This window comes from Myxocyprinus asiaticus, chromosome 21 (genome assembly GCF_019703515.2).
Source record: "Myxocyprinus asiaticus isolate MX2 ecotype Aquarium Trade chromosome 21, UBuf_Myxa_2, whole genome shotgun sequence".
NCBI lineage: Eukaryota > Metazoa > Chordata > Actinopteri > Cypriniformes > Catostomidae > Myxocyprinus > Myxocyprinus asiaticus.
Genome location: NC_059364.1, coordinates 27,583,427 through 27,609,107, shown reverse-complemented (window position 1 = coordinate 27,609,107; position 25,681 = coordinate 27,583,427). Strand labels below are relative to the sequence as shown.

Here is a 25,681-nt window from a genome sequence, read left to right as displayed (position 1 = left end):
AAACAAACTTCTTTCACGTTGTCATTATGGGGTATTGTTTGTAAAATTTTCAGGAAAATAATGAATTTAATCCATTTTGGAATAAGGCCGTAACATAACAAAATGTGGAAAAAGTGAAGCGCTGTGAATACTTTCTGGATGCACTGTATCTCTACAAACCCAGACCCATTTAAACATAATTTCATTTGCACATTCCTGTGTAAAAAATCTGTGTACATACAATATACTATTCATCTGTATTCATCTATACAATACAGAAATACAGCAGCTAGACACAGAATTACAGGATATATCATCAGAGGCCAAATTTCTTGTGTGTGTGGGCGGGTTTGGGTGGTTCACAAGGACATTTTTTTTACAAGGGTATTATGCTATAAATGTGGTTTATGAGGACATTTCTAGTGTCCCATAATTCAAATCGCTTAAACATACTAAATGATGTTTTTTTGAAAATGTAAAAATACAGAAAGTTTTTTGTGAGGATTAGGTTTAGGGGTAGGGTTAGGGGATATAATCTATAGTTCGTACCGTATAAAAATAATTTCTATGGAGAGTCTTCATAAGGATAGTGGCACCAACGTGTGTGTGTGTGTGTGTGTGTGTGTGTGTGTGTGTGTGTGTGTGTGTGTGTGTGTGTGTGTGAGCATATCTGGACAATAATGTGATTTCTGATGGAATCAGATGGTAATACCATGGTACTTTGATATACAATTACCATATTTATGTACCATTCTGTATTTGCATGGTGCTTCATAGTACTTCAAAGAATACCATGTTACTACCATGCTAAATTGATATATGATTACCATATTCATGTACTATTGTATTTAATGGTGCTTCAAATTAATAAAAAAAAAAAATACCATGGTACTTCACTAAACGATTACCATATTCATATAATCTACCATTGTATTAACGTCCAGGTAATGGTACATGTCCAAAAAAATATGGTAATGTCATGGTACTTTTTTTAATGTGTTTTCATGAAGGCTAATGCATGTTTCGATACTCTTTTGGTTGGAAAATGTATTTACCTGCAGAAGTCATTTACAAGCTGCAAACGTGTTGAACTTTATAAAGACCTTCATCACTGGCAAACGATAGGACACATTTGCAGGTTTTGTTTCCATTGATTGTAGGTCCACTGCAACCAGTGTAATCTTTATTTTCCATGTTATAAAATAATCCGTGAGCTTATTGGCAAGTGAGAGTGCGAACAAATGATTCAGCAGCACATGCGCAAGCTTTCTGAGTCATTCAGATTGAATCACAAACCGATTCAGACTGCTTTCCTGTCATGTGTGATCATTTTGTGATTGGACATCTTTAGTTTTGATTCAAAACAGGCGATAGTAAACACTGGGTACAAGGCATGATGTAGTGGTGTAGCTTTTCTCAACGCTACGCCGCTACCTTGTCAAAAATATAGCTTTGCTACTGAAAAGCTACTTGATTTAAAAACTAGCGAAGCTACCACCGCACTACTCAGAAATGTAGTTAAGCTAATAGCTTCGCTATTTGTAGCGAAGCTACTGCCCATCACTGAGAAAAAGAATAATGATATAATAAGAAGAAAATCAGTACAAATACAATAGGGTTCCAGTACCTTTGGTGCTTGGACCCCTAACTATAGGTTCTATAGTTGATAGAAAGAAAATGCCTCCTGCCAATTAAGTAAACAGTGCCAACATTATCCATCACCCATCTCGTACTGCGATGTCCATGCTGAAATTTTAAATGTGCTTTTGTTCTGTTTGTAATCTACATAATAGCCTGTCTCGTTTTAAAATTTAGGACAGACTGAAAAGTGAATCACTGGAGGAGAGAGAAAAATTCATGAAAGAGATGAAATCTTTCAACAATGAATTCAACCTACTGAGTGACAGAAATGTTGCTTTTCACACCCAAACCCGATCTAAGATCCATAGTCTGGAGCTAGAAGCTGAAACTCTAAACAAAGGTGAGCTGCTTTTTATTGAAAATTAGGCAGAGGTATCTAATTCACTGATTTAGCAAACTATTTGAGCCAAGAAAAGTGTTAAGTCAAATTCTGTGTTGGCACTCTGAAATGAAGTGTCAAATAGGGTTATTAATTAAAATTAAATTTGATGAAACCACATTTGTTTCTCTGGTTTTGATGAATCCATATCTTTGTATGAAGTTATTATTTTCAATGGTTTTTTCAATGGATTATTTGTTTTTCTTTAACTGCCTGTCAGCATTGAGCAGGTTACGTTATGTTGTCACTTATGCTGTTTCTCAGAGATGGACTTGCTAAAGCAAAAGAACACTTGGCTGAGCTCTATGGAGAAAGAGAAGAGAACACTAGAAACTGATCTTCAGGACATTCAGTCACAACTTAAAGGTACAGAAACAAGACTCTTCTTAAGTAGTATTTCAGAGGTTCCTTGAAAAAGCCTCTCACCCTCATGTGTTCTATTCCTCTGCAGACACAGAGAAGGATCTGAAGGAAGCAGAGACTCTGACAGAGTGTTTGAAGACAGAGAGTCTCATGGTCTGTCAGAAACCCTTAACAGACAGTACATGTGTCAGGTAAGAAAACTATGACCCATCATTATGTAAGTATACAGTCTACTATACTTCCACCACACAAGTGATGCATCACAGAAAACTCTTAATAGAAATTTTGTTTTGTTTTGTTTTTTTCTCTTAAACCTCTGCCATTATGTGAGAGTTCTTGCAAATGATTTTTAAGATTCAGAACTTCATTGTGTGACTGAATGCTTAAGTATTAATGAAATTGAGTCATCTGTTTACACAAGCATCAGGTTGTACTGTAGCTGTAGTTTAGAAATGCTGAATTTCCCTTCATCCATCACTTCATCTTCCTCCTGTCACTCCACCACATGTAAATAATGCAGCATTAGGTCCATCCTATTAATTAGGTCTTTGATATGTTTACTATGTCTGGCCCAGAGTTAAACAGATAAAACCCCTTCAGAACAACATCCAACTAGCAAGTGATGATGGAAAGGAGATCAGTAGTTGGCCTGTCTCAGGAAGAAAGCTCCTCCACTGGGGTTTGTAAATCATATGGGGCTAGTGTGCTGAGCATAGTCCATGCTCACACAAATCTTTCTCATTAATAGGAGAGATTGCATGAGCCCACAGGACGTGCTGAGGATGAGGCTTTTGGGACAGCAGTGCAGAGCTCAGAATAAATTCATTCCTCTCCTGTGTAGTCATGAATCACACTTAAACACCAGCCCTCACCATGCAGAGGGCAGTTTTTCCCCTGTATTGATTGTCTGACATTGAACACGTGCCAGTTAAAATTAACAGTGTCTGTTTAAGTGGGAGTTATGTGAAAGGCGTCAGCATCACAGACTTTACAAGCATGGCTGGATGAAGTGATTTAATTGATTTAATTTGATCATGTAAAAAAGCTTATTGGTTTATGACTATGAAAAAGCAACTTAAGATACCATTTAAGATTAGGTTTATTTAAGATTTCTTTTGGTCATCTTTCCATTTCCATTTGGGTCACTGCTTGAACTTCCCGACCTTGGAGTTAGTCTGTGATTAGCTTATATATAGTGGGCTTTTACCAGAGTTTCCCTACAGAATTCATTTTTTACGTCATATTACATTCAGACTGCAAGCTCACAACTAAGGTAAAATAAGATTTCTGTTGCTGTGGCACTGTAGATTCAGCCGTGGCTGCTCTGAATGCTCTGGTCTTTGACAGTTTAAATTTGTCTTTTCAAAGCAATATTTCAGTCAGAATTGCATATTTAAATTTGTCGGAATATGCAAAGTCATGCAGCATTATGTGTTCATTATATGCTCATATTGGTAAACCTTCAAAAAAAAAAAAAACTTAAAACTCCTAGAAAAAATTTAAAAATGTACCTTGAAAAAGGCTGGTAAACCAAAACGTTGGTAAATAAATATGTTTGCATTTCAAAGGAGAGCTTTAGTTTTCTTTAGTACACAAAGCATTCTATTGTACATAGCAGAGGCACCCCTCAGGTACTACTGAAAATATGTAGCTTTCACAGCTCAGGCCTTTTCAGTTTCATCAAATGCATTAAAGTATGTAAGAGCATTTTTCACTAGTCAGTAATCGAACTATAGGTAAGAGTATATGTACTTCTGAAATTCTTTTCAATCTGAGAGTATCATGGGGTGTTTACTAGTTTTGGTTAATGATGAGCTCAGTTGATCAGCTCTTTTAGAGCCAGACTCGACTTATTGTGCTTCTGACAAACATGATCAGTTCACTATTTGCCTTTGTATGTGTGTTTCTGTGTGTGCATAAATGGTGGTATTTAGACTCAAGAAAGAACTGGAGTTATATAAAGAAGAAGAGCTTGAGCTTCTACGAGAGACCCTCAGCTCTGAGATTCAGTCTCTGCGAATGGTAACCATTTTTTTTCCTGTAACGAACCCAGAATGATTAGTATACATATCTATTTCAGTGACACTTTTACAATCACTTTTGGAATCATGTTGGTGCAGTTTGCATCTCTTTATATTCTTAAAGGGGTCATGACATGAGGAATAAAAATGTATTTGATCTTTTGACATGTAAGAGTTAATTATGCTATTAAAAAAAAACATACGGTAAGTTTCAGAACTCAAAACGTCCTCCTCAATACAAAAAGAGCACTTTGTAAAGTCACACAGATGAATACATCAGCACATGACTACCTCTACAGCAAGACATCCACGACTACTTTTACATCTTCGCACGCTTGGCTCGACCATTGGTGATCAGTTAGAAAGATGAAGAGGAGAGAAAAAGATGGATGGATCTAATATTCCTGTACACCAAAGGGGACTTACACAGGACACCTTATTGTGCCCATCTGGACTATTTTTAAATGTTTTTTTTAAAAACACAAACATGCAATAGATGAACTGCTTCAACCATTATCATGCATCTCTCGCCCCTTTTAAATGTCACAACATACATGTCACAAAGTTACAACTCTTAAAAGGAGACCCCATTCTGCGTCTTGCTGTTTTAAAATGTAAACTCATCCTGGATGGGTTTTTGCACCCATCTGCGCTATTTTGATTTGTTGGTCTATGTAAGAGGCGATACAAGTTCAAATTGTAAAAACGATGGAAGATGTGAGATGTTGCACCTGTGAAGACTAGCATCTCTGTTTGGCCTCTGTTGAAGCATCCCAACATCAGGAAATAGCGACTGAAATGTAAGTTCCTGATCGCATCAGTGCAGGATGATATGTGTGTGCGTCAGGTTTACTATGGTTTGTATTAAGGTTTGTGTGTTCATCATATTTCAGCATGGATTGTGTGAGTTTTCGGCTCATATCAGCGTGGATTGCTTTGAACCAGTCACAATATGATCCATGCTTTGAAAAGAAACTGTTATTAAAGGACGAGGCAGTTAAAAACACTGTTGGACCCGACCGCAAAAACATAGGTAACCATTTCCATTCATGAATGTTTCATATGTCATGACTGTAGTGAAGACACAGGGGCAGTAATGTTAAGATCCATATGCATTTTAATAAATGTATAAACAGTACAACAAAGTAGCAAATAAAAGGGTAAACGAAAAAACAGGCAAGGGTTCGGTACACAGGAAGACAGCCCAAGAAAGGCAAACCAAGTAAATCCGAGAGACAGAGGGGTAATCCAGTAAGCTGACAATAGGTCCAAAAACACACAAGCAGGCTGGGAAATACGATGAACAGGCAGGAGTCAAAACACAGAGAAAACAGGAATGGTAATAACACTCAGAATTGCAGACTAGGCAGAACAAGACTTCGCACTGATTGCGTGTAAACAAGTGCCTTAAATAGACAGAGGTAATGTGAAACAGGTGGGTGAGTAATCAATCTGAGTGGAGAATTATGGGAAATGTAGTTCGTGAAGGAAGGGTTAGTACTCTGGAGATGGTGACCTCTGGCGGCGTTCAGGAGAGATAGCAGGTGCTGCAGGTGTAACAGAGCCCCAGCCCCCCCCCCCCCCCCCCGCGAGGAGGTTGTCTGCGTCAGGGTCTACCACGACCTCTAGGAGCGGGACGATTAGGGAAATAGTGGTGGAATTCAGAGATGAGAGCAGGGTCCAGAATGTCCTCTGAGTTCATCCAGGAATGCTCCTCAGGGCCGTAGCCCTCCCAGTCAACCAAGTATTGGAGAGTCCGACCCCGGCGTCGAGAGTCCAGGAGCTTGTGTACCCGAAAGGCCACCTCTCCATCAATGAGGAATGGAAGGGGTCTCTGGGGGTCTTGAGAGCCCTCCTCTCTTGGAGGCGCCGCAGGGTTTGAGCAAGGAAACATGAAAGGTGGGGGAAACACGGTAATTAGCAGGGAGCTGAAGCTTGAAGGACACAGGATTGATTTGATGAAGGATTTTGAAAGGGCTAACATACCTGGGACTTAATTTCTTGCACGGGAGCCGAAGACAAAGATCTCGGGTGGATAGCCAAACCCACTGCACTGGAGCATAGTTGGAGCCAGGCCGCTGATGGAGATTGGCCTGCTCCCTCTGTCGGCAAATAGCATGTTGTAAGTGGACGTGAGCTTGATCCCAGATAGCCTCACTGCACTGCACCCAGTCGTCGACTGCAGGTACATCGGATGGCTCCCAAGACCAGGGAAAGCGTGGGGGTTGAAAACCTAGGATGCACTTGAAAGGAGTGGTTGTACTTGTAACCTGCAAGTAGCTTGTGTGCCTGGATGTCCGGAGCAGGCCAAGTCATGAACCCACTCAAGAACTCTGTTGCGTAAGGATCTGGGAACAAAGACTTTATCAGGAGGGCAGTCAGTGGGAGTGGGTTCTTGGTTCTGAGCTTGGGTGATGTCTACCATAATGTCCCACTGTACGGGAGCGACAATGAGGGTTGGTGGGATTACCAACCCTGTGGGAGTCACAGGGTTGTTGTAAGTAGTGGACCCATAAATGTGGGACAGGGCATCAGCTTTGCTATTCTTGGAGCCAGGTCGAAAGGTAATGGTGAAATCAAACCTGGAGAAGAATAGAGACCATCGAGCTTGATGAGGATTTAGCAGACTGAATGTACTCCAGGTTGCGATGATCCGTGATCAACAGGAAAGGATGACGAGCTCCCTCTAACCAATGTCTCCACTCCTTGAAAGCCACTTTCATGGCCAACAGTTCACGATTGCCAACGTTTCTTTCAGCAGCTGACAACTTGCGTGAGTAGAAGGCACAGGGATGGAGTTTGGTGGGAGATCCTTGTCGTTGAAAGAGTACTGCACCAACTCCTGAATCAGAGGCATCCACTTCCATCACGAAGGGTCGAGTGGGGTCTGGATGATGGAGAATGGGTGCAGTTGTAATACGTCGTTTGAGGTCATCAAAGGCTTGACGAGCAGAAGGTGTCCAAATTAGTTTCAGAGCTTTTCCTCTGAGCAGTGAGGTGAGTGGAGCAGCCACCGAGCTGAAACCTTGGATGAAACGTCTGTAGAAATTGGCAAAACCAAGGAAGCGCTGTAGTCCCTTGACAGACATAGGTAGTGGCCACTGCAGCACGGCTTGCACCTTAGAGGAGTCCATGGTGACCCCCTCGGGGGAGATGACATACCCCAGGAAAGAGATGGTAGATTGGTGAAACTCACATTTCTCCATCTTGGTATACAGTTGATGTTGAACGAGGTGGTTGAGCACCACTCTGACGTGTTGAACATGTTCCTCAAGGGAAGAAGTGTATATCAGAATGTCATCGATGTAGACAATAACCCATTTGCCAATAAGATTGCGAAAAATGTCATTTACATAGGCTTGAAAGACAGATGGACTGTTGGAAAGTCCGAAAGGCATCACCTGGTATTCGTAGTGGCCAGTGTGTGTAGAAAAGGCAGTTTTCCATTCATCCCCCTCCCGAATGCGGATTAAATTGTAGGCGTTACGATGATCCAGTTTGGTAAAGGTTTTGGCGCATCATAACTGCTCTAATGCTGCTGGTACCAGAGGGAGAGGATAGCGATACTTGATGGTGACTGTGTTCAGGTCTCGGTAGTCAATGCATGGACGAAGGCCCCCGTCCTTCTTTCCTACGAAGAAGAAACCAGCAGAAGCAGGAGAAGTGGATGGTCGAATGAACCCTCTTTCTAGGGACTCCGATATGTATTCCTCCATAGCTTTAGTTTCAGGTTCTGATAAGTGGTATATTCATCCGCATGGAAGAGAGTTGCCTGGCAGAAGGTCAATGGCACAGTCACAGGAATGGTGAGGAGGAAGTTGCGTAGCCTTTGATTTGCTGAATGCCTCCTGGAGATCCAAATAATAATGTGGCAGGATCGATATCTCCTTCTCAGTGAGGATAGTCGTGGTGCTTACAGGAGGGATAGAGATGGGTTCAGGAAGGTTGAGGCAAGACTGGAAACAGGAAGCACTCCAATGAGTGATTTGTCCATCTCTCCATGAGATCTCAGGGTTGTGAAGTCTCAGCCATGGCAGGCCAAGAACAATCGGTTTCTTTAAAGAGTGAGTGACTAGGAATTGAATCTCCTCATGATGAAGGAGTCCAACTTGAAGACGAATGGGTCAGGTGATTTGTTGAGTCTTGCCAGAACCCAGTGGTCATCCATCTAGCGCTGATACATGTAAAGGAGGGTCACAGGGGACAAAAGACAGATTTAGATTCGTGGCAAGACCCAGGTGAATAAAGTTACCTGCAGCCCCTGAATCTAAAATGGCAGATACATGATGTTCATTATTTAGAACATGCAAAGTAACAAACTTCAAACTGTTCGATAAGAATTAGGTTTGAAAGTTCCAAACTCACCGCTGCAGGGCAGGCAGCCAGTAAATGTCCCGACTGTCCGCAGCAGATACATAATCTCTCCCGGAGATGGCGTCTTTGTTCTTCGGAGGAGAGAGAAGAAAGACCCACTTGCATGGGCTTGTGATAACTGGTTGCAGCGATGTCAGAGTGAAGTGTCTGTAGAGAGCTGACTGGACGACGGGCTTTGATCAGGTTATCCAGGCGAATGGCTAATTTGATGAATTCATCAAGAGATTTCCCCTCATCATGACATGCTAGTTCAGGTTGAAGATCAGGATTTAACCCCTGACGGAACAACAGTTTCAAAGTGTCCGCCACCCACACTGTTTGCGCTGCTAGCGTGCGAAAGGATAAAGAGAATTCAGCAGAAGACCTCTTCCCCTGTTTTAAATACAATAGAAGTTCTCCCGGGTCCTTTCCATCCTCAGAGTGTTCAAAAACCTCCCGTAAACGAGCTAGGAAGTGAGACAAAGAGCGTTTTAAAATGTTCTCACGACTTCATACTGCAGTAGCCCAGTCTAGTGCTTTTTCTGACAGCAGTGATACAATAAAGGAAACACAAGCTTCATCATTGGGATACATTTGAGGTAGTTGAAATAGAAAAAGCTCACATTGCAAGAGAAATCCTTGACACTTACTGGGTGATCCGTCAAACTTCTCAGGAAGCGAGAGTCGAGGATTAACAACAGCTGTAGAGTGTGTTGTGCTGCTGGCTGAGTTGCTTGTGGAAACTTTCATTGGAGATACTTGCGTTTTGGCTGCACGGATTTAAAGAGTTCTTCTGTGATAGAGGTGAGCTTGCACAGATGCTGATGTTGACTGGTAAGCATTGCTGCTTGCGCTGTAACAAGCTTGTGTAACTGTTGGAAGGCTGCTGGATCTAAGTTGGGTGAAGTCTTCTGTAGTGAAGACGCCGGGGCAGTAATGTTAAGATCCATATGCAGTTTAATAAACGTATAAACAGTGCAACAAAGTAGCAAATAAAAGGGTAAATGAAAAAGCAAGCAAGGGTTCGGTACACAGGAAGACAGTCCAAGAAAGGCAAACCAAGTAATCCAGTAAACAGGAAATAGGTCCAAATACACACAAGCTGGGAAATACGATGAACAGGCAGGAGTCAAAACACAGGGAAAACAGGAATGGTAATAACGCTCAGAATTGCAGACTAGGCAGAACAAGACTTCACACTGATTGCGTGTAAACAGGGAACTTAAAAAGACAGAGGTAATGTGAAACAGTTGGGTGAGCACTCTGGAGATGGCGACCTCTGACGGCGTTCAGGAGAGATAGCAGGCGCTGCAGGTGTAACAATGACTGTTTGGCTCTTTTGGTGCAAAAATACTTTACTAACAGAAGTGGACCTCAGGGAAAATAATACAATTTTATATATATATATATATATATATTACAGAACTTGCACAAATACCAATACAACTTATGTAAGTGTGCATGTCCTCCCCTGCACAAGCTTCAGGTACATGTAAGTTTCTAAAATGCAAGTTTAAAATGTATAATATAATTTTAACATTTATTTTTTATATCAAAATTATTAATTAAAAGCATAACAGTAAAAATTGTATTTATTCATATATATATATATATATATATATATATATATATATATATATATATATATAAAAGAGTATGTCATGACTCCTTTAAGGCTGAGGCACTTAGGAAGTGTTGTTGAGAGATTTCATTTGAAAGAGATAGTAAAAATGGGTCTGTATTTTTTGGTGTCTAGGCGCAGGCTAATAGGAAAGTGTTTAGTACTTTAGTAGGAGGAGTATACAGGAATTTATTTGTTTGTATTTTTCTGTGCAGAAATTATTACAGAAGGGCATTATATGCTAAGCTTGGGTGTTTCAGATGGACTTCAAGATGTGCAGAGGTATGCTTCAAAAACTTACACATTGGACACCCTCTGTGTATGTAAATCGTTCAGTATTAGATTTTTTTAGATTTTAATAATGACATTATTTTATTTTATAGTGCCACTTATTTATCATGTATTGACTGGGAATGATTTCATTAAACTTAATATATCATCTAAGATAACATGCCTGATAACTTTTGCAGCCCATCTACAGTTTTGGTCTTGCTTTATGTACTGTCAGAAAAGTAATAATGGCAACATACTTTCAGGTATGAGCAACAACACTTGATGCAGCCCTCTGCAGGAGCACTCTAGTCTAGAGTTAAGATTAGACCAATAGTCTAACAGAATTTTGTTTAGTACTTGCATGCATTTGAATTTCTATAATTAAATACTCGTGTTCATCCAACTTAAGTCACTGATACTGTTTAAGTCTTGTGTTAATGTATCAGTACCAATTTTATTTAAAATGCTGACAACACTGGCATCTAGTGGTCCTGTTGTAACAATGCATTCAAAAAAAGAATCAAATTAACATGCATCAAATGATGAGATTTATAGATGTTTGCTAATAAAAGGGTTGTTTTGAATGACAATTACCCAAGTCATGTTTGGATAAGTCATGTTTGCATTTTTAAAACGGCAGGCTGCTTATTAATGCTTATAAATGCTTAAATACACATTTTTGGCAAATTTTGCACCATTCCTGCTGTTCAGTGCAAACACAAATGCAGTAATTTTCCATCTCTGAAGAAAATCACACCTGAATAAATTCACAACAAGACAGAAGTGTTCCACATACAGCAACAGCAATCATGTGTAAATTAAACAGGACCTGTTCCATTGACCTATGATTGGTAAGGCTGGATAACATGGTGCACATCTGTCATTAAGCAGATTTCCCGTAGATTATTCTGGCCTGATTAATTGGCAATAATAGTTCAGAGAAACATGATAAATGTTTGAAGACTTTTCTAAAACTCCCTGGCCAACAATTAGAGCTATTCGAGAGGGAAAAAAGTATATTCATTGCAAATGATACTTCCTGTGCATACAAAAATGCCAATATACTCCCAAAGTTTTACCCCTCTCCTCTGGACTACTTTATTAAGATACATTAGTTTGATTTTTAACAGTTGCCTTGTGTGTTATTAAATTACTGCGGTTGCCTTTTTATTATAGTAAAATTGATTTAGTGTGTTGAATTTTATCCTTGACTTAACCACACTGATAATTTGATTACGCATGGTATTTGTAGTATTTGTGTTCACATCATTAAACATTAATTTCCTCATCGAGTGTTATGTTTTCCACAGTTTTCCCTTTTGCTGAGATTTTACACTTAAAACAGGCCTTACTTTTTAAAGCCAAATCTACATATTACATAAAACAAAATAAACTCCTAATTTTATACCCTGTGCAAAATATTCACTAATTTAATTCTTAAGACTTTTTGCATCTATTTGTTGAGTCTGGTTCTTGTTCTAGCCACAGAGAAGGCCGGAAGATTTAATTAATTTTGTGATGCCTGCCTTAACCAGCTCTGACTGAAAGATGTTTGTGATGTTTCCCACTAGTTGTTCATCACTGTTTGTCTTGTGACAGTCCTTGCCCTCATGGAAGTAGGCAGAGGGGGCTCCTGCCACTGAAATGTGGGATTCTGCAGAGATAAATTAATGAGTGTTAAATATTCCACCAACTGTCTGCCTCTCCCTCTTATTTAGTGTTTTTAGGATAAAGCCTCAGGGACCCAGAGGTCCACAGTATATCTTTTTAGCTTTTGAAGGTGATATGACTCTTGATTGTTGAAAACAGATGTTAGGTGAACCTCATAAAACATTTCTCCACTATAGCAACAAGTAAAATGTAATCATATTTTCATGTCTAATATATTTAGGACTCACTGCTGCAATCAGCCAGCCTGTTGCCACCTATGAATTGTGTTGTCCATTTGTGTTGTGTGGCAGCACTGCATTCCTCGTACAGCCTTGATCTTCTTATAAAATTGAAATCATAACCCTGTTGTGTGGAGTAAGTTAAATTTAGAAAGAAATTAAAAGCACATAAATAATAATCATAATAATAATAATAATGTTTTAATGTTTTGTTTTACTGTCAGGATTGCCATAACTGTCAGGAGTGTAGCCGGGTTTTATAAAGAATTGGCCTGGATTTTTTTTTCTTTTTTATTAACTTGTTGAAATCTCGTGTTGTCCACTGGGAGGTGCTGATGAATCAGAAGGTTGTATGTATCCCAATGATATAAGCCTTACAGGGTAGAACTTGCACAAATACCAATACAACTTATGTAAGTGTGCATGTCCTCCCCTGCACAAGCTTCAGGTACATGTAATTTTCTAAAATGCAAGTTTAAAATGTATAATATAATTTTAAAATTTATTTTTTATATCAAAATTAATAATTAAAAGCATAACAGTAAAAATTGTATTTATTCAATATATATATATATATATATATAAAAATTGGGTTTATGCCATGAGGAAAGTTCTAACACATCAAACGTGCTTTGAGACTGAGATGAAGCAATAGCAATGTAAAACCAGTGAAACCAAAGCATAGCATACCGCATTGCACATAGGTTTACAGTAGATCTTATTTTCAGCAGATACACACAGCAGGCCTCCATCCTTGGGCACTGCTGGAGCAGTACAGTTTTCTGGCAGTAACCTCAGTAACTCTGCAAAGAGATAATCTTTTCATTATTTATATAGAGTAATGCAATATGATTATATGATATATAGCATAGTTATTAGAGAGAAAGATACAGACTGAATTACCAGCACTCTGTTGTTTCTGGATGATATCACTCAGCATGATTAGTTGGTTTAAAATTTCTGCATTTTGATATGGTGTCCACTGGCCAGATACAGCTTCCAAACAATTTTTAATTTCCTAGATGCAGAGAGGTTTGTCTAAAAATGTGACTATGGCTATCTAATTGTAATCTTCACATTAAGCCTGTAAAGTCAACACTGAAAGTACCAATATTTTTTTAATTAAAATCATCTGCTGTTTGCAAACAGCTAGGCTTCAGTGTTTTAGCTATAGATGAACTGTTGATACCTTAAGTTTTTGATTGAGCTGCTCAAAAGAGAATTCAGAGGAGGAACAGGAGGACGTATCCTGTCCATAAGACCAATAAGAGAGAAAAGCTGTAGAAAAAGCACAAATGTATATCTACAATTATATCTGGCCTATCCTTTATAGAGAGATTAGAATCAGTCTAGAATGCCATGAAGTAATAAATTATGCTTACCAAAGAGCAAGCAGAGTTGCTTCCATGCTCTGCTTATTGTTGTTGCCTTCATGTTTTATGTTGTGATAGGCTCCATGTGATGTTTAGTTCTTAATCTTTCTTTTACAGGAACATCCATTGCGTCATAGATGTTCAGCTTGTTGACCAAATTACATCACATCAGTCTTGAACAAACTTTGATAGAAATGTAAATATTGTGCAAAAGTAAGTTTCAATCTGCTTGAGAACAACTTTTAAGCCAATGTTTTTTTTAAGAAAAGGGGAGAAAATCCCAAAAAAAAAAAAAAAAAAAAAAGATTTGAAATTGTGATATGGCCTTGCACGATTACTAAACCGCAAAATGCTCCATACTGCATTGACTGCTTTAGTCAGCGATGCAAGAGCTTGCGGCGCCTTCAGCAGTGCATCAAAATGCGATGAACCAACATTTATCATATTACAATTAAAATTGCAAAGCTTGTCAAAGTGATCCCTTCCCAAATGTTGACTATAGATTTCATAACCTCTACACTCTGTTTGGGTGGTTTTGTGCTGATCAGCAGCTATGTGCTTGTCAAGAATTAATTTTATTAAATATGTAATAAAAAAAATAAATAAAACAAATTCTGCAATCTAAGATGTGTAGTGTACAGTATAAACAATCTAGTGTTTATATACACTACCGGTCAAAAGTTTTGAAACACTTACTCATTCTTTATTTTATATATATATATATATATATATATATATATATATATATATATATATATATATTTTTTTTTTTTTTTTTTATTTATTTTTTTTTTCACATTTTAGAATAATTGTAAAGTCATCAAAACTATGGAATAACATAAATGGAACTATGGGAATTATGTTGTGACTAAACAAAATCCAAAATAAATCAAAACTGTGTTATATTTTAGCATCTTCAAAGTAGTCTAGTATGTACTCTTGACATTTTCTCAATCAACTTCTTGATGTATCACCCTGGGATGCATTTTAAACAGTATTGAAGAAGTTCCCATCTATGTTGGGCACTTATTGCCTGCTTTATTATTTGGTACAAGTCATCACTTTCAAAAACTTTATTTTTTTAATTAAATTAAATCACGACTCGTGATTGTGGCTGTGTGTGAAATAATATTTTGACTTAGTTCATCCAGATACATAACCATGAAAACAAACAGTAATATACAACGTGTTCAAGAAATTTGCAAACCTTAAGTCATGAGCCAGAACATTTGCATTTTTTGCAAAACTCTTTTATTAAGACACGATGAAATAAACCTTGCAAACTTTGGCAAAACCAGCCATGTTTTGTTTTTTTTTCCTTAAAAGCACCTATTTTAGCTTTTTTAGAGCCTGCTAACTTCTACACTAACTTAAACCACCGGAAGAATAAATTGTACTCAATATGTGTTGAGCTACGGAAAACGATAGGGACAAAAAGGGTGTTTTTTAAGCACGCTTTACAGTACATAGGGTTAAAATTATGCAACTTCAGGTCTTTGTGCATATTTGAGAGTGAGACAGAAATTTGTGAGCCCTTTTAGGTTACATTTCAGTAATATTTAAAGATTTACTTTATTTAAATGACACCTCACAGATGTAGCTTTAAACTTTAAACATTTAACATTTAAAACATTTATTATATTTTAATATTCAATCAAAGGATGGCCCCATACATATCCACAGAAGTCTGGGCTAAGCCCCAAATATCCACTGTCCCTTGAACCAGCCCTGACAGTGGGTTAGTTTGAGACAGGGGTTGCTTAATGGTTTAAGAAATAGCACTTAAAAATGAAAATTCTAGATGCATCTCACACTTTTCACCAGCACACTTCTGCACTATTCTATACCATTCTGTAGTGTAAGTTGTGTTGTACTTTAAAACGTACATAGCAAAAATATACTGTGTATGACAATCAATCAAGCCAAATAAAAAGTCATAGTAGCCTACTTCTGAAAATATTTATGAACGTCATAAGCATTTGTTTATTTCCATTAAATAAAGTATTAAATCAAATGTAATTTTAATTTACAGACCTGATTATGGGTGCACCTACTGGCAGTTTCTCCATTTGTTGATCTTTTCTCCATTCATCTCCATAAACTAATTTAACATAGCCAGCGCACTAGGCCGACACGTAACCTCCCCCAACGCTGTTATGAGTGTCGATCGGCCCTTCGGGAACAAGTCGACTGCCCAAAAGATAGAGACAGGCTAGCCCAGTCGTGGCCTCTTATCCTCTTTTTTTCTCTCCCCAAAAAAAGAGTGAAATTTGTTAACCGACTGGGGCCACCAGGTCTACGTCGGGGGGGTGTCACTCCCAAGAGGAAGACACCATGGAGACCACACCCCGCCTGGGGGGGTATTTTGAGGGGAAATACGTCACATGGTCTTGCCGAGCCTTGCCGGAAATATGTCATGTGGAGAAGTCCCGTGGTAGGTCCTACCGTACGGGGGAGGAGCTTCTACAAACATGGTGACTGGGGCAGAGGGGCCTCTGCTCAAGGAAGATGCAGTTTACCAACAGGGAAACGAATTAGCATAAGATATACATCGCATGGGGTTACCTATGGGGAACCAACACATGTGGAGCACCTACCCCAGTACAGGGCTTAGTTAGCACATGTACTGAGCCAGCAGTGAGTTTTTCCACAAACTCGTCTGCCACAGGGCTTGGAGGAAGTCATCCAGGGAACACAGTTTGTGAACACTACTGGGAGTCAACAGCACACATCTTCAGCTCAGGGGAGGTGAAAGGCGCTATGCGCAAGTTATACACCCGGCCAGCTGTCCCGGACTTACCTGCTTGTGCCTGCCACTACACGGGATGAAACCGGCTCCACCCAGAGATTTTAGAACCTTGCAAAGGTGTTGGGTGTTGCCCAGCCCGCTGCCCTGCAAATGTCTGTTAGAGAGGCACCACTGGTCAAGGCCCAGGAGGCCGCCACACTCCTGGTAGAATGGGCTCATAGCCCTGCCAGGGGCGGCACGTCCTGAACGTGATATGCCATTGCTATGGCGTCAATGACCCAGTGGGCGATCCTCTGCTTGGAGACAGCACTTCCTTTCCGCTGTCCACCAAAGCAGACAAAGAGCTGCTCAGAGACTCTAAAGCTCTGCGTGCGATCCAAATAGATGCATAAAGCGCGCACCGGACCCAGCAGTGTCAGGGCTGGGTCTGCCTCCTCCTGGGGCAGCGCTTGCTGGTTCACCACCTGATCCCTAAATGGGGTCGTGGGAACCTTGGGCACATAACCCGGTCGGGGTCTGAGGTGCCACGTCGTGCCGTGGCCGTGCTGAGTTCAGGGACATCGAAGCACTTACCTGGCTCCTTGTGACCACCCCCGGAATAGCCTGGAATGGGGGAGGAAGAGGCTTGTCCTCGTGACCCGTGGAGACCGTCACATCAGGGGCGGGGAGACTTGGGGTGCAGGATCTTGAGCCGCGCCGGCCAGGATGTGTTGGATAGCTTCCGTCTGCTGCTTTACCGCCGAGAACTGCTGGTCAAAGTTCTTGATGGTGTTGCCGAACAGGCCAACCTGGGAAATGGGGGCGCCAAGGAAATGTGCCTTGTCGGCCTCTCCCATCTTGACCAGGTTGAGCCAAAGGTGGTGCTCCTGGACCACCAAGGTGGACTACCCTCGTGCAGTTCCTTTAACGCCTTGGCTTGGTGGACTTGCAGGAGAGCCATGGCATGCAGGGCGAAGGGGGCTTGTCCAGCGGCACTGTAGGCCTTGGCCATCAGGGATGACATAAACCTACAGGCCTTGGACGGGAGCTTCGGGCGCCCATGCCAGGTGGCAGCGCTCTGCGGGCATAGGTGCACCACGAGCGCCTTATCCACAGGGGGATCGCCGAATACCCCTTGACCACCCCACCATTGAGGGTAGTGAGGGTGGGGGAGCTGAAAGATTGGGACTGGGCAGTAAATGGTGCCTCCCACAACTTTTTCAGCTCCTCGTGCACTTCCGGGAAGAAAGGAACTGGGGCGGGGCGTGGCTGTGAGCGGCTCCGCGAGCCCAGGAACCAGTCTTCAAGCCACGATGGTTCAGGGGAGAGCGGAGGGTTCCACTCTAGCCCAAGGCTTGCGGCTGCCCGGGAAAGCATGTCCGTCATCTCCGCGTCAACCTGTGACTGGGCGACCGTACCCGAGGGGGGGAGTCCAGCTGAGGCTTCCGAGTCCAACTGGACGAGCCCGCTCTCCGATGCTTCGCTCGAGAGCTCATCACCTTCGCGGGCTCTGAACAAGAGGTCAAACTCGCAGTGAGAAGAGCCGGCAGACTCATCCGGAAGCCCGATCGGGGCAGACGAGTGTGCTGGGGAATGGGAGGTCCGTGTGGGGATACCCGGCGGAGGTGGCCCCATTGAGGTCCCCAAATCGCCCCCAGTGCTAGCCGCGCTGGCCTCATACCCGTAGGTAGAAGGACCGAGGCGGGGAGCCGCTGGGGTGGCTTGCTTTCTTACGAAGGGAAGCCGCGACCGCAATGTTGCCATGGTCATGTTCTCGCAATGAGTACATGACCCATCCACGAATGCTGTCTCCGCGTGGGTAGCACCCAGACACAAAAGACAGCGATCGTGACCATCAGAAGGCAAGAGATAACGACCGCAACCAGGAATACAAACGGAAAGGCATCTTTAAAAAGACGTTCTGTGTGTGCCGCTCTTTTAGAGAAATATACTCTTTTTTTTACAGAATATACTCTTTTATTTCTGCCGAAGCGCCCAGGGGCGTTCTCTGCAGTGCACCAGTGCAGGGGGGAGAAGCCGCTGAAATGCGCCGTCAGATCCAGCAGAGGTGAATGAACAGCCGGGAGAATTCAGCTCAGTGAGCATCAACCGAGAAAATCTGAATGAGCGGTTGCATACCAGCTCCTTTTATACCCGTATGTTCGGGGGAGTGGTATGCAAGTACAACTCACCAATTTTCATTGGCCTTTTTTCAAAGACCAGAGGTGTCCTAAGAGTGACCCCTAGTGTCACTACATCGACACAATGTCAAGTGAGTGACAGATAGGGAACTGTAGTTGCTCCAACTTGGAAAAATTTTAAGTTTGGTACATTTTCCTGCTTTTAATTACTGTGCATAAATCATAGTTTTTTTTATTTATTTTCAATCTGACTGCATGAGCCTGGCTGAGGGACAAATGTGTATGCTTTTCCACTCTCGTGTTAGGACAACTGCTGCCTGAACAACTTTACACACAATTTGTTTTTTCTAAAACAATGTGTGGATAAATGTGCTTGGGAAGTTTTGTTTGTGTCAACCTTAAAAAAGGTAAAATCTTGTAGATAACGGAAGATGGTATTTTTAAAAAAATCACTAAGAGTACGACTCGCAGAGAGAGCAAGAATGAGAGATTTGAGATGTTTGCTGTACTCAGACACTTTGGGAATCAGGCAACATGTTCTCTCTAAACATCTGATTTTGGGGGCCTGGGACCTCTGCCAACGTGCTGTCACATTTGAAGGTGTGGATGTACTGGCTGGAATGTTTATACTAATAGGACACTAAGAGGCATTTACTGTAGAGATTAATATTTAAAAAGGTTTCTTCCTCTCTTCTTGCAGAAATGCTAAAGGATTCCAATCTTGCTCAAAGACAGACAGAGGAAGTAAACATATTTTATTTATCCTTTCTGATATAGCTTTTATTTTCAGCTTCACAAATGTGCTCTTATTTGGTGTTTACCTCTACATATTTAGATTAAAAATGTATTGGAACAGTCAACCTCTCTAGAATTAATTCACATTTTATAGTCACATTTTAAACAGTACACAAAGGGAAGTACAGCATTTTGTTCACAGCCTAGTGGGTTTTGTTCTTCAGTTTTCTACTGGCATACAGTTCATTTAGTGTTTTCAAAGTTTTAGAAGTGAAGACAGTATACATCAGTAGAGCTTTGACCCCCTACATGTAAGCCAACAAATATGTATCTATATTCACAAACTCCATATGATATTCTGCCCTTGAATGGTTATGAATTATAGTTTTGATTTAAATCTTTACACTGCTGTAAATTTAACTATTTGAATAAACGTCATGGTTACTGGTGTAACCTCCATTCCCTGATGGAGGGAACGAGACGTTGGTGTCGATGTAGTGACACTAGGGGTCACTCTTGGGAGCCCGAGACACCTCTGGTCTTTGATAAAAGGCCAATGAAAATTGGCGAGTGGTATTTGCATGCCACTCCCCCAGACATACAGGTATAAAAGGAGCTGGTATGCAACCACTTATTCAGGTTTTACGCTGAGGAGCCGATATAAGGTCCGGCCATTTCAGCGGGTAGTTCAGCGTTGTGGCAGGAGGGACCAACATCTCGTTCCCTCCATCAGGGAACGGAGGTTACACCAGTAACCATGACGTTCCCTATCTGTCACTCACTCGACTTTGGTGTCGATGTAGTGACACTAGGGGTCCCTATACAAAACGCCACAAGGCTGAACTGTGTTACGTGAACTGGCGGTGTGTGGTGGGCAGACTTGCTGTGTGCCTCATAGCCAGCACACCAGGTCGACACATAACCTCCCCCAACACAGTTATGAGTGTCGAACGGCCCGTTTTGGGGACAAGTCGACTACCCAAAGATAGAGACAGGCTTAACCCAGTCGTAGCCTCTTTTCCCCTTCTCTTTTTCCACTCCCTAAAAAAGAAGGAGAATTATCCGACTGGGCCGCCAGGTCTAGTCGGGGGGTGTCCCTCCCAAGGGGAAGACACCATGGAGACCACACCTCGCCCCAAGAGAGGGGGGATATTTAAGTGGAAGAATATGTCACATGGTCTTTCCAACCATGTGGAGAGCCTTCAAGGTAGATCCTGCCCAATGGGGGAGGAGTTACTACAAACATGGAGACTGGGGCAGAGGGGCTCTGCCCAAGGAAGATGCAGTTTGCCAGCAGGGAAACAAACTAGCGGAAGATATAGATTGCATGGGGTTAGCCTTACAGGGAACCACCACATGCGGCGCACCTACCCCAGAACAGGGCTCTTAGTTAGCGCGTGTACTGGGCCGGCAGCGAGTCTCTCCGAAAACTCGACTGCCACAGGGCTCGGAGGAAGTCAACCAGGGAACAAATTCTGTGAACACTACTGGGAATTAATGGCGCACATCTTCAGCTCCAAGGGAGGTGGAAGGCACTACGTGCAAGCGATACACCCGGCCAGCTATCCCGGGCTTATCCGCTTGTGTTGCGTGCCACTACCTGGGACGAAACCAGTTGTGCCCGGAGGTTGTAGAACCTTGCACAGGTGTTGGGTGTTGCCCAGCCCGCTGCTCTGCAAATGTCTGTTAGAGACGCACGCCTGGCCAGGGCCCATGGAGCCGTTACACCCCTGGTAGAATGGGCTGGTAGCGCTACCGGGGACGGCATGCCCTAGGCGACATATGCCATAGTTATGGCGTCAATGAGCCAGTGCGCGATCCTCTGCTTGGAGACAGCGCTTCCTTTCCGCTGTGCACCAAAAGCAGACAAATAGCTGCTCAGAGATTCTAAAGCTCTGCGTGCGATCCAAATAGATGCGTAAAGCGTGCACCGGACACGGCGATGACAGGGCTGGGTCTGCCTCCTCCTGCGGCAACGCTTGCAGGTTCACCACCTAGTCCCTAAAGGGGTGGTGGGAACCTTGGGCACATAGCCCGGTCAGGGTCTCAGGATCACGTGAGAGTAACCTGGACCGAACTCCAGGCACGTTTCGCTGACAGAGAACGCTTGCAGGTCACCTACCCTCTTGATGGAAGGGAGCGCAGTCAGGAGGGCAGTCTTAAAGGAGAGTGCCTTAAGCTCGGCTGACTGCAAAGGCTCAAAGGGGGCTCTATGTAGACCATGAAGAACTACAGAGGTCCGATGAGGGAACGAGGCGCGGACTGGAGGGATTCAGCCTCCTGGCGCCTCTTAGGAACCTGATGATCAGGTCGTGCTTCCCTAAGGACTTACCATCGAGTGCGTCGTGGTGTTCTGCTATGGCAGCAGCGTACACCTTCAAGGTGGAAGGGGACAGCCTCCCTTCCAACCTCTCTTGCAGGAAGGAAAGCACTGATCCGACTGCGCATCTCTAGCGAACAGGTGCCACTTAAAGGCATACAGGCGCCTCGTAGAGGGAGCCCTAGCCTGAGTGATCGTGTCTACCGTCGCAGGGGGGAGACAGCTTAGGTCTTCCGCGTCCCATCCAGGCGCCAGACATGGAGATTCCAGATGACTGGGCGCGGGTGCCAGATGGTGCCCCTTTCCTGAGAAAGAAGGTCCTTCCACAGGGGAATTTGCCAGGGGGGAGCTGTCGCGAGGAGCGTGAGGTCCGAGCACCACATCTGGGCAGGCCAGTAGGGTGCTACCAGGACGACCTGCTCCTCGTCCTCCCTGACCTTGCACAGGGTCTGTGCAAGCAGGCTCACTGGGGGAAATAGTGAGCCTGCAGTGTTGACAGCAAGTCAGCCGTAGTGTTGAGGTTGCCCAGGATGTGAGTGGCTTGCAGCGACTTGAGGTGCTGCTGACTCCAAAGGAGGAGACGGCAGGCGAGTTGTGACATACAATGAGAGCGCAAACCACCTTGGCGGTTGACATATGCTACCGTTGTCGTGTTGTCTGTCTGAACTAACACGTGCTTGCCCTGGATCAATGGCCGAAACCTCGGCAGGGCGAGCAGAATTGCCAACAACTCGAGGCAGTTGATGTGCCAATGCAGTCACGGACCCGTCCAGAGGCCGGCGGCTGCGTGCCCATTGCAAACGGCGCCCCAGCTCGTTTTGGAGGCGCCTGGGGACCAGTTCTAGTGGAACACCTGCCCGTAGGAACGAGAGGTCGGTCCCAGGGCTGAAAAGACGGTGACAGACCAATGTGATGGCCATGCGGTGTGTCCCGTGGCGCCATGGTCGTCTCGGGACTCGAGTCTGGAGCCAGTGCTGAAGCGGCCTCATATGCATCAACCCGAGCTGGGTGGCCACCGCCGAGGATGCCATATGCCCCAGGAGCCTCTGAAAAAGTTTCAGTGGAACCGCTGTTCCCTGTTTGAACACCTTCAAACAGGCCAGCACCGACTGGGTGTGCTCGTTCGTAAGGCGTGCCATCAAGGAGACTGAGTCCAACTCCAAACCGAGAAAAGAGATGCTCTGAACTGGGAGGAGCTTGCTCTTTTCCCAGTTGACCCAAAACCCTAGTCGGCTGAGGTGTGAGAGCACCAGGTCTCTGTGTGCGCACAACACGTCTCGAGAGTGAGCTAGGATTAGCCAGTCATCGAGATAGTTGAGAATGCGAATGCCCACCTCCCTTAACGGGGCAAGGGCAGCCTCTGCGACCTTCGTAAAGACGCGAGGAGACAGGGACAGGCCGAAAGGGAGGACTTTGTACTGATACGCCTGACCCTCGAACGCGAACCGCAGGAAGGGTCTGTGTCGAGGAAGGATCGAGGCGTGGAAGTACGCATCCTTCAGGTCTACCGCAGCGAACCAATCTTGATGCCGGACGCTCGCCAGAATGCGTTTTCGCGTCAGTATCTTGAACGGGAGTCTGTGTAAAGCCTAGTTCAGAACTCACAGGTCCAAGATTGGCCTCAATCCACCGCCTTTTTTCGGTACGATGAAGTAGGGGCTGAAAAACCCCTTCTTCATCTCGGCTGGAGAGACAGGTTCTATCGCACCCTTCCGTAGGAGGGTCGCGATCTCCACGCAAGGTAGCAGAGTTTTCGTCTTTCACCAAGGTGAAGTGGACACCGCTGAACCTGGGCGGATGCCCGGCGAAGTGAATCGTGCAGCCGAGTCGGACGGTCCGGACCAGCCCTCGTGATGGATTGGAAAGCGCAAGCCATGCGTCCAAGTTCTGCGCAAGGGGGACCAAAGGGACAACGTCATCAGATGTACCAGCAGGTGGGGCCTTGCGGCGGGGCAGAGCTTGAGGTGCCACACCACGTCGTGGCCGTGCTGAGTCTAAGGACATCGAAGCATTTACCTAGGTCCTTGTGACCACCCCCGGAACAGCCTGGGACGGGGGAGGAAGAGACCTGTCCTCATGACCCGTGGAGACTGTCACATCAGGGGCAGATCTGTGCCACAGCTGGGCGCTCAGGGGCGGGAGACCGCCGCTGGAGCGCCAAACCTGCTAAATAGGGTGGTGGACGGTGGTCGTGATGACGGCCGTACACACCGGATACGTGACCCAGGGAACAGGGAAACTGCTCTTGCTGAGCTCTTGAGTACTGCAGCCACTTGGGCATGCAGTGCAATTAAATGCAAAAGGTAACAAAAAGATGGAGATCTGCTTACCAGCTCCAGAGCAGCAGGTTTCATTGTCCCTGGGTCGCCTGTCTCAAGGGCGCTTTGAAGCCTTTCACGGGTTCTGGGCGGCCGCGAGACGGGTGGCATCTGCTTCCTGCGGTGGGCTCCATGCCGGGGCCGGGCCGAAGGGGCGGGCTGCGGCGGAGCCGGTGCAGTCACCGCAGGGGGACGCCCTTGGCAATGAGTAGACGGGGTGCGGGATCTTGAGCCACGCCGGGGCAGGATATGCCGGCTAGCATCCATCTACTGCTCTACCATTGAGAACTGCTGGGCAAAGTCCTCGACGGTGTTGCCGAATAGGCCCGCCTGGGAAATGGGGGCAGCAAGGAATCGTGTCTTGTCATCTCGACCAGGTTGAGCCAAAGGTGGCGCTCCTGGACCACTAGTGTGGCCATCGTCCGCCCGAGAGACCGCGCCGTGACCTCCATCGCTCGGGTCGCCGAGCGCAGATCCTGCATCAATCCCGGGGTGGAACTACCCTCATGCAGTTCCTTTAGTGCCTTGGCAGACTTGCAGGAGAGCCATGGCGTGCAGGGCGGAGGCGGCTTGTCCAGCGGCACCGTAGGCCTTGGCCGTCAGAGACGACGTAAACCTAGAGTCCTTGGACGGGGGCTTTGAGCACCCGCGCCAGGTGGCGGTGCTCTGCGGGCATAGGTGCACCGCGAGCGCCTTTATCATTGCTGAATAGCCCTTGGCCGCCCCACCATCGAGGGTAGTGAGGGCGGGGAAGCTGAAAAGATCGTGACCAGGCAGTAAAAAGTGCCTCCCGCGACCTTGTCAGCTCTTCATGCACTTCCGGGAAGAAAGGAACGGGGGCGGAGCGTGGCTTTGAGCGGTGCCGCGAGCCCAGGAACCAATCACCGAGACGCGAGGGTTCAGGGAAGAGCAGTGAAATCCACTCTAACCGATGCTCGCGGCTGCCCGGGAAAGCATGTCGTCATCTCCGCGTCAGCCTGTGACTGGGCAATCGACCCCGAAGGGAGGAGCCCAGCTGAGGCTTCCGACTGGACGAGACCACTCTCCGATGCTGCGCTCGAGAGCTCATCGCTTTCGCGGGCTCTGAATAAGAGGTCGAACTCGCCGTGAGACGAGCCGGCGGACTCACCCGTCTCTGGGGTGGCTCACTTTCTTACGAAGGACATGACATGAACATGACCATCCACGAACAGTCTCCGCGTGAGCAGTGCCCAGACACGAAAGACAGTGATTGTGACCGTTAGAAGGCGAGAGATAACGAGCACAACCAGGAATAACACACAATCGGAAAAGCATCTTTAAAAAGACGTTCCGTGTGTGTGCTCTTTTAGAGAAATATATACTCTTTTAGAGGGGAAAAATGCTCTTTCAGAAAATATACTCTCTAGTTTTTCTGCCGAAGCGCCCAGGGGCGTTCTCTGCATTGCACCAGTGCAGAGGGGGGAGAAGCCGCTGAAATGCGCCGTCAGATCCAGCAGAGGTGAATGAACAGTAGTATTCAGCTCAATGAGCATGACCGTTCGGCTCCGAAGAGAAAATCTGAATGA

At 44.5% G+C, this 25,681-nt stretch overlaps 2 protein-coding genes across 2 annotated transcripts; one reads left to right on the top strand and one right to left on the bottom strand.

Moving 5' to 3' along the window:
- The first annotated feature begins 1,799 nt into the window (after positions 1–1,799).
- ccdc172 (coiled-coil domain containing 172) lies at positions 1,800–4,516 on the top strand. Its single transcript, XM_051647412.1, has 5 exons — positions 1,800–1,960; positions 2,264–2,365; positions 2,451–2,553; positions 4,297–4,384; positions 4,508–4,516. Exons 1-5 carry the CDS (start codon positions 1,837–1,839, stop codon positions 4,514–4,516), a joined length of 426 nt encoding a protein of 141 aa, XP_051503372.1. The 5' UTR covers positions 1,800–1,836.
- Positions 4,517–11,057: 6,541 nt separating this feature from the next.
- Positions 11,058–14,011, bottom strand: si:ch1073-126c3.2 (uncharacterized protein LOC555816 homolog). Its single transcript, XM_051648629.1, has 6 exons — positions 13,902–14,011; positions 13,709–13,797; positions 13,423–13,537; positions 13,210–13,322; positions 12,529–12,643; positions 11,058–12,284 (listed from the first exon to the last, which is right to left on the bottom strand). The coding sequence occupies exons 1-6, from the start codon at positions 13,951–13,953 to the stop codon at positions 12,109–12,111; spliced, it is 660 nt and encodes a 219-aa protein (XP_051504589.1). The 5' UTR covers positions 13,954–14,011; the 3' UTR covers positions 11,058–12,108.
- Positions 14,012–25,681: the final 11,670 nt, after the last annotated feature.

Coding starts and splice junctions, on each gene's coding strand:
- si:ch1073-126c3.2 (XM_051648629.1), bottom strand. CDS start 13,953: ATGAAGGCAACAACAATAAGCAGAGCATGGAAGCAACTCTGCTTGCTC. Junction 12,644..13,209: donor GTAAACCTATGTGCAATGCG/GTATGCTATGCT, acceptor TCCACACAACAG/GGTTATGATTTCAATTTTAT. Junction 12,285..12,528: donor CAGGCTGGCTGATTGCAGCA/GTGAGTCCTAAA, acceptor TTATCTCTGCAG/AATCCCACATTTCAGTGGCA.
- ccdc172 (XM_051647412.1), top strand. CDS start 1,837: ATGAAAGAGATGAAATCTTTCAACAATGAATTCAACCTACTGAGTGAC. Junction 1,961..2,263: donor AGCTGAAACTCTAAACAAAG/GTGAGCTGCTTT, acceptor GCTGTTTCTCAG/AGATGGACTTGCTAAAGCAA. Junction 2,366..2,450: donor CATTCAGTCACAACTTAAAG/GTACAGAAACAA, acceptor ATTCCTCTGCAG/ACACAGAGAAGGATCTGAAG.